The 9,227-nt window shown below is 24.7% G+C and overlaps 1 protein-coding gene across 1 annotated transcript; it reads left to right on the top strand.

Moving 5' to 3' along the window:
* Window positions 1-4,799: 4,799 nt before the first annotated feature.
* LOC127266364 (tetrahydroberberine oxidase-like) lies at window positions 4,800-6,521 on the top strand. Its single transcript, XM_051296582.1, has one exon. It carries the CDS (start codon window positions 4,822-4,824, stop codon window positions 6,439-6,441), a length of 1,620 nt encoding a protein of 539 aa, XP_051152539.1. The 5' UTR covers window positions 4,800-4,821; the 3' UTR covers window positions 6,442-6,521.
* The last annotated feature ends 2,706 nt before the right edge of the window (window positions 6,522-9,227 follow it).

Raw genomic sequence — 9,227 nt, 5'->3', positions numbered from 1 at the left:
TTCACATTATATTTACATCAATATTCAAATTACTTCTTTGAAACTCAGTTATATCACATTCACTTATTACTTTTACAATTTTATAAAATTTAAAATAATTATTTATTTTTATATATTTTTATTATCAAATGATATATAAATAATATATATTATACAATACAATATAATATAATATAATATAATATTTTAAATATTAATTTATATAAATGGTAAAAATATTATATATTTCAACTGTCTTATATAATTTGTCATTTTTTTTTTTTGAAAATATGATTATACACTGTAATCATAAAGTAAATTTTATAATTTTTTTAAATTTTAATTAAACCATTAGTTATTTTAATATTTAAACTTTAATTAAACCATTAGTTATTTTAATATTAATTTATAATTATTTTTAGCTGAAACAATTTTTTATGTGCAGTATGGATTATTATGTCAAAATATAAAATATATTATTTTAAATTGAATATTTGACTTTTTGTAACAAGTATTTGAATTATTATTATATTTTTTTATTTTTTTTTTTACTTTTTGGCTTGTATAATGAGTATTTGAAGTTTTTCAAATAAAATATTTTGTATTTTTTATTACTCCATCTGTCCTACAAAAAATATTTACATTTTCTATTTTCGTTCGTTTTACATTATTTCTCTTTTTCTATTTTGAAAATTTAATTATATACTTTAATCATATTTTAAATTTTATAATGTAAAATGTTTATAATTTTAATTGAATTATTTAGTTATCATCTTAATCTATAATTGGTTTTATTATAAAATAATTATTCTTACTAATATATTTCTTAATTATTTATTAATTATATTTTACCTAAAATCTCATATTCTACAATAATATTTTCATATTACATGAGACGGAGGGAATATTATTTTTTTAAAATCGCAACTTAAATACAACGTTGAAAGAACGGAATGAATTGTTTAATACTAATATTCATAATTTGTAATGAAAAAATAAATAAATATATATATACTTATATGAGATTAATGAAATATTATATTTTATAATAATTTTTAAAATATTTTAATATTCAAAATTTTGAATCAATTTATGTTAGATATTTATTTTGAAATATTTATCATTTAAACTCTAAGATATAACTATTTTATATATTAAATATATAAAAATAATATATTTTTTAATATTTTTCAAAAGCTTGTAGGTTGAAGTACTTGGCTTACCACCTGGTGAGTTGGGTCGGATTGTCAAAATCTTAGTTTTTTCCACTGTGAAATAGTTCACAAATAATCGAATTATTTTCAGGTTATAGTGGATTGTAGACTAATTCATCCCGCTAATCTATTTTATTTGATAGAAGATTATAAAATTTTGAAGTTTTAAATTTTTTTATTATTGAATTGAAAGAATACGTCTGTGTTATTAACACGATTGTATTTGTTCAAGATTATTTGCCACATGTCAGTCTATTTCATCAATATTTTAATCGTGAGACAAAAAATTATAACTTTTTTTTTTTTTGTTTGGTATGAAACTAATTTGAATAATTATTTTTTGAATATAACCAAAATGAAAAATAAAAATAAAAATAAAAAATGATAACCAATATTAAGTTTGTTCAATTTGAAATTAGTCAAAACCTTGTTTCATGGTCTTTCTTTCTATTTATTATTTGTTGGCAACTAAACAAAATTAACTCCCTTAGCACTACATAGGATTGCAAGTAACATGGAGCGTTAGATTTAGTATTTTTGTTTAAATAATATTTTGATTTGATATTTTGAAAAAAAAAATAATAATATATTTTTATTAGAAACTGTTCAATGAATAATATTCATTTGAATTTAAAAAAATAATATATTTAAAATTGTGGATAATTTTCAATTGGTAATTTTTATTTTAGTTTTATTTAAATAATAGTTAGAATATATATATATATATTTAAAATTAATTATCAAACCGACAAAAATACATTCAATTTGACATTAAGGCTATAAATATTTTCACTGTCTTATCTACTGTGTCCATATTGTCATTTTTGTTCATCCAACATCTCATGCAATTATATTTAATATTAAAAATATTTTTATATTTGTATAATATTTTTATACATATATCGCTCTATTAGTAGTATAAGACACAATTATTGTGTATGTTTTAAATTAGACAAAGTCATATTTCTTGGTCTTTCTTTCTATTTGTTCTTTGTTGGCGACTAAATAAAATTAAGCTCCATAGCATTACATATGATTGATAGCAGCAAGTAACATCCATGTTGATATAAAATTTTGTTTAAATAATATTTTGATATAATATTTTATGAGAAAAATAATATATTTTTATTAGAAACTAATAATATTGATTTAAATTTAAACTGTATAAAACAAACTCTTAGGTGTTCGAAGTTTTCTTTCATTTATTTATTTATATATATATATATCATATCATTTTATATAAAATATACTATATATTTAAAATATTATGTTCAATTAGAATAGGATATGTTCATTGAAACAATTTTTTTTTGCTGATATGATTTTTAATTTAAATAGCATTTATACTTTTATTTTTTTCAAAAAAAATAATAATTCAATACAAAATATTATATTTTATATTATCAATACAATTCACCGTACTTCACATAAAAAGAAAAAATTCAAACTAAAATACTAAATAAACACACGAATTATTTAAACACAAAATACAACTATAAAACACGAACATAAATGAATTTAGCCCCGTTCATCGGTTTGGTTTTAGATATTTTATTTTGCAATTTTCTATTAAAACAAATTATTTCATCTCATAAAATTTTGAAATTAAATAACTAATTAAACTAAAATTTAAAATCAAAATCGAAAAGAATAAGTTGTGTTCAGTCAGTAATTTTATTTTATATATTTTATCCTTTTTTTTTCTTTTATTTGGAATTAAATGTAACATTTTATAAATATATATATCTACATTCATGTCGATATAATCTTTATCACTTCTATCCAACTTCAATGTATTTGTTTTCTTTTTTTATAGTTGTATTTTTTACTTTTAATTAGAAAAAATATTTGTATACTTTAAATAATATATTACAAACAATGTCATAATGTTTTTTTATGTGAGAATATTTATTTAAATTTGATATTAAAAGAATATCTGATGGATGTTTAGTGAGAGAAAAAAATATATATTTAAAAGAAAAAATATAGAGTTCAAATTATATACTCCCTCTGTCATTCAAATCTATTTTTACTTTTTTTTTGTTATCCAAATTTATTCCTATTTCCTTTTTTAGTAAAAAAATACTATTTTTTTTAAAAAAAAAGTAAAAATTTCAATTTTTTCATATTTTTCTTAAAATCCGTGTCCGGTCAAATGAGCATACAATTAGATAACGGATAGAGTAATTTATAAAATTTTTATAAAAGAAATTCATCTTAATATATTAAATCTACATATAAAAAAACAAATGAAGAGAGAGAATATATCTTTTAAAAAATTGGATTGGATAGTAAAAAAAATTGACAAATGAACAAGCTTATGTTATTTGATTTTTTCATTAGGTTATGATAGATACACTAACTTAGCATGACAATTAGAATATTATTTTAATGTAATAGGACTAGTAATTAATCAATAATCTCAAGGTTATTCAATAATCAATAATGTATTTCAAACCTATGACATCTAATTACTAGTATTTAATTAAAAAATAATCAATTGTTGATTAAGATTGACCTAACTATTATTTTAATTGGTAAGGTGATATTTTGTAAAAAATAATATTATGTTCTTATAGACAATCATATAAATTTGCATAGTAAAAAAATAGACATAGTCAAATATATATATATATATATATATCATATTGATGACATACAAATTAATATTTTGTATTAAATCTACTTTTAAAAATTGATTTAAAAAAATATATATCATATACTGTGAGTGTGTATATTTATATATTTGTAATATTAAACAAGAAGCAAAAATATTTCTTTTTAGGTGAATATATATGTAAAATAAGCATAATTTTACATTTTTTATTTATATCTTTTCTTTCATTTTTTTAAAAAAATGTATTTTATATATTTTAAATTAAAAAAATGTAATATTATCTTTTAAAAATAATACATTGAATTAAATATGTATATATAAAAAAAACAAGAAGCTAGTAACTAACTTTTGTTTATTAAAAAAAAAAAAGGCATTATTTAGGGAAATTCCGGTGTGTTTGTTTTGTATTTTGATTTGAAGAATTTTTTTTTTAAAATATAAAATATAAAAAATTATGTAGATAATATAAAATAATTAATATGTAGTATATTAACTTTTCTCAAAACAAACAAAGCCTCTGTCTTTTATTTATTTATTTTTTATGATGCGAGAAACTAAATCTAATAAACCAAATCAAAAAGGGTTTAGGGACAACTTCCATCTTTTATTATTATACACTACTACAAAAAAAAAAATCATTTTTGTAACAAAATATTTTTGTCTCTAAATCTACTTTTTCTGTTACTAATGACATTAGAGACAGAATTAGGAATTGAATTACTTTAGCTAAGTGAACTTTAGGGACGGAATTCCGTTATAAATATATTATTTTTTTAGTGTTACGATAAATATTAGTCAAAGTATAGTCATGGGAATAATTAGAAAGAAAAAAAAAATAAAGAAATAAAAATTATGTCATATATATTTATTTGATAAATTTTATTTTAGTTTTACTTAAATAATAATTATCAAATGAACCCCAATTCGACATCAAGGCTATAAATACATACTCCAAGGCAAGGGAATAACAACATAAACTAACACAATCTTTTTTGTTACACATCAAACATCATGAAAACTTCGACTTTTTTCATCCTTTCACTCCTTATAACATATTGTTACATCGCCGCCGCCGCCGCCGCCGCCGATGAACAAGACGAATTCCTCGAATGTCTCCACGACGAATTCGAGAACTTCACCGCAATCTCGAGCCATGTCTACACTCCGACCAACTCATCTTACCCGTCGATCCTAAGATTCTCCATAAGAAACCTAAGATACGCGACGAATTCGACTCCAAAACCCTTATTGATCCTAACTCCGGATCAAGAATCCCAAATCCCTCCGATCATCCATTGCGCCGTACAAAGTGATCTTCAAATCCGAACCCGAAGTGGCGGCCATGACGCCGAAGGATTGTCCTACGTCTCGAAAGTCCCCTTCATGATCCTCGATTTGATAAACCTTAGCCAAATATCGATCAACGTTGAAGAAAAAACCGCGTGGATCGGAGGTGGCGCGACCATTGGCTCTTTATATTACAAAATCGCCGAAAAAAGCCCCACCTTAGGGTTCCCGGCCGGGTTTTGCCCAACTTTGGGGGTCGGGGGGCACATAAGCGGGGGCGGCTACGGCTTCATGATGCGAAAACACGGCTTAGCAGCCGACAACATTGTCGATGCAAGAATCGTCGATGTTCACGGGAGGATCCTCGATCGAGAAGCGATGGGAGAGGATTTGTTTTGGGCGATTCGGGGCGGGGTCGGGGCGAGCTTCGGCGTGATCACCGCATGGAAAGTGCAACTAGTCGACGTGCCCGAGAAAATCACAACATGCACGACGCAGAGGACGTTGGAGCAAAATGCGACGTACCTCGTCCACCGATGGCAACACGTCGCCCCGAGGATCGACGACGATCTATTCATCTGGCTGACGGCGGCGAGAGTGAATTCGAGCGACGGGACGACGACTATATTGTCGTCGTTCTTTTCCTTCTACCTCGGCGGCGGCGCCGACAAATTGGCGGCGCTGATGCACGAGAGGTTCCCGGAATTGGGATTCTCCCGACAGGACTGTACGGAAATGACATGGATTGAAACAACTGTCCTAACGGCTATTCTAAGTGGATATCCTAATGCTACGATCGAATCCTTACTGAGTCGATCACAACCCAATTTAATGAGCCTCAAGATCAAATCGGATTACGTGAAATCCCCGATTCCTATTCATGGTCTCAAAATGATGTGGCGATTATTGTCCGGACCCGAGGGTGAACGGGGGCGGTTGATCTTCACGCCCTACGGCGGAAGAATGGCGGAGATTCCGGAATCTTCGATTCCGTTTCCTCATCGGGCGGGGAATCTTTTCAAACTTACGTCGGTTTTGTATTGGGCCGAGGGCGAGGCGGACGAGGCCGATAGGTTCATGGGATGGAGTCGAAGGTTTTATAGTTCGATGACTCCTTATGTTTCGAGGAATCCGAGGGAGGCGTATGTTAATTATCGGGATCTCGATTTAGGAGTGAATAATGCAAGAGGGATGACGACATATGAGGAGGCTAGCGTTTGGGGGTTTAAGTATTTTAAGGGAAACTTTGATCGATTGGTTCGGGTGAAAACTGCTGTGGATCCTCGGAATTTTTTTAGAAATGAGCAAAGTATTCCGGCCGTTTACTCGGACACGGATGATTGATTGATTGATTGGTTTTAATTTGAAATTTTATTGGATTGTATTCTGGTTCGAATAATCATTTTCTATTTTTGTTGTTTGAAATCGATGTATTTATTTTTATTGTATTTTACTTCCGCCGTCTTATATCTATATATTCATTTATTTTTTGCACGGAGTTTTAGAAATATTAGTATTATATTGGGATAAAGTAGAAATAAAGGTAAAAAAATTAAATTAACTCTATTAGTAATATATTGTAAATTGGAAGGGTATCTGTAATGTTAGGTAAATAATACAATTACTAAAAAAATGAAATTGATACTTTTGTTATGGGACAGACCAAAATGAAAAATAGAAAAATAGATAGATTGTTAAAGGACGGATAGAGTATTATACACGGTTAATAGGTTTATTTTTGTGCGATGATAAAATATTTTTATATTTTGTGTAAAATTATAGATATCTTATTTTGTTTTCTTTTCAATGTATTTTCAAAGATATTTTAGTCTATATCTTCTTTTATGCATTTTGTGTACAAAATTTAATTAATATTTGAGAATTTAACTAATAAATGGATTGAATATTGTGTTCCATGTGATTTTTTATTTTATGCTCCCTTCGTTATAAAACTATGGTCTTATTTGAGTTGGACACGAGATTTAAGGAATATTGATATTATATTGATAGTTGGTAAAAAGTATAAGTAAAAGAGTGCCCTTGTGACTGCCCTTGTGAGTATATTAGTGTAAAAAATAATAGCATTTGTGTAATAATAATTAAAAAATATGGATAATTTTATGATGATATGAGTATTTATGAAAATGAGACTATTGTTTTGGGACGGATAAAAATAATAAATAAGACTATTATATTTGATCGGAGGAATTGAGCATTTTCGTTTATTAGTTTCACTTGTAATCTTCTAATATATTTAAATTAATATTGTTTTATGTAATACTCTCATTGAAGTAAATTTCTTATTTTATTTAGTATGTTCAAATAGGAATTTTTATTTATTTTTTAATAAAAGTCCAACTAAATATCAAAATATTTCTATTTTTTAGTTTTTTATAATACTTTTATTTTAATATTAAGGATAAAATAGACATTATATTATTTTATTATACTATATATTTATAAGATACTAATTTATTTTAATCTATGTATAAAAATCAAATGAAAAAGTACATAACAATAAAATATAGTGATATGTAAAATATATAAATATCTATATATATATATAGTCTCTCCGTCTCAATTCAAAGTACAACTTTTACTATTTTCGTTTGTCCTATTTCAAAGTATATTCTTCATATTTTAGAAAAAGTTACATATATCATTACATATACAATTATTTTATACATAAAATTAAAAGACAAAAATATTAAAAACTTTTATTCATTTTTACTAATTAATAAAATACTATTGTTATATTTTAATTCTACAAAACCCCAACTGCTCCTTTTAATTTGAAACTGATGAAATATATATAAAAATATAAATAGATGTATAAAAGTTAAAAGCAAACTATGTCCGTGTTTACATAAATATATGTGAAGCTTATAAATAGAACGTGTTTCTTTATCCTTAAACCTCAAATTTTATTAATTGAATTTTACATTTTTTGCATTTTTTTTTTTTACAAAAATCTATTTATATGTTATTTTAGTACAAAATTCAAATTAAAAAAAATAAAAAAAAAATTCCACACCAAATGAAAAAACACACACTTGCGTGTGATAGAAGTAAACAAATTATTTCTCAATGAGGTCACTTTCATTTGAATAGTAACGGACATATCTTATGCCATCTCCAACTCATTATCTTTATTTATCTAGTTTTAATTCTAAATATGCAGTTATTACAGTAATTTTATTTTAATCATAACTCTAGTTTTTACTATTATTCTTCAAATATTCAATTTTTTCTATTATTTTAAACAACTTTTTATTTTTATAATTTAAAATAAAATTTTAAAAATTTTAAAAAATAAAAATTAAATTTATAATTTTAAAAAAAATTAAAAAAAAATAGCTTGGTGCTGGGAATGACGCTGGATTGGAGCAGCTCAGCGGCAAAAATGGTGTTAGAACGTCAGATATGGAGCATAGTTGGAGATGCTCTCTTAGGCATATGAATAAAGTGGTGAATCATAAAAAACATTGGCATTTGGTAAGTTTAAAACTAGACATCTATACATAAAAATGAATGAGAACATGCTGCACTATTTAATTAATAGTAAACTAAATGAGTGTATTCAATATAGATTTTGTAGGATTTTTAAAATTTGGATGTATTCAATCAAAATTTTTTAAAAGTCTTTTTAAAATCTAGAGTATTCAATCCAGACTTTTAAAAGTCTTTTAAAATCTTGAGGTATTCAATCTAGACTTTTAAAAGTCCTTTAAAATATTGAGATATTCAACAATCCAGACTTTCAAAGTCGATGGATTTTGTATAAGAAATAATCTCTCATCATCATCACATATTTTGATGAATTCTTAAAATTATTATTATTATTATTATTATTATTCTTATTATTGTTGTAGTATATGTGATCAATAATATGATAATATTTATTACTATAATTATAATTTTTAATAAAAATAATAATTTAAAACTAAAATATATTAGCAAATTATTATGAATTTTTTTAAAATATATATTTTTGTATTATAAATATGATTTTAAAAAATATTATTATCACAATAAATATATATTACTGTCGTCTTTTCTTTTCAATTATTGAATACACTATATTATCATTACGATAATTGTAAAATAGATATTTAAATATATATTTTTTC

Source organism: Andrographis paniculata, unplaced genomic scaffold (assembly GCF_009805555.1).
Source record: "Andrographis paniculata isolate CXL003 unplaced genomic scaffold, ASM980555v1 Contig75END, whole genome shotgun sequence".
In the NCBI taxonomy this organism is placed as follows: domain Eukaryota; kingdom Viridiplantae; phylum Streptophyta; class Magnoliopsida; order Lamiales; family Acanthaceae; genus Andrographis; species Andrographis paniculata.
This window is presented reverse-complemented; position numbering and strand designations above follow the sequence as displayed.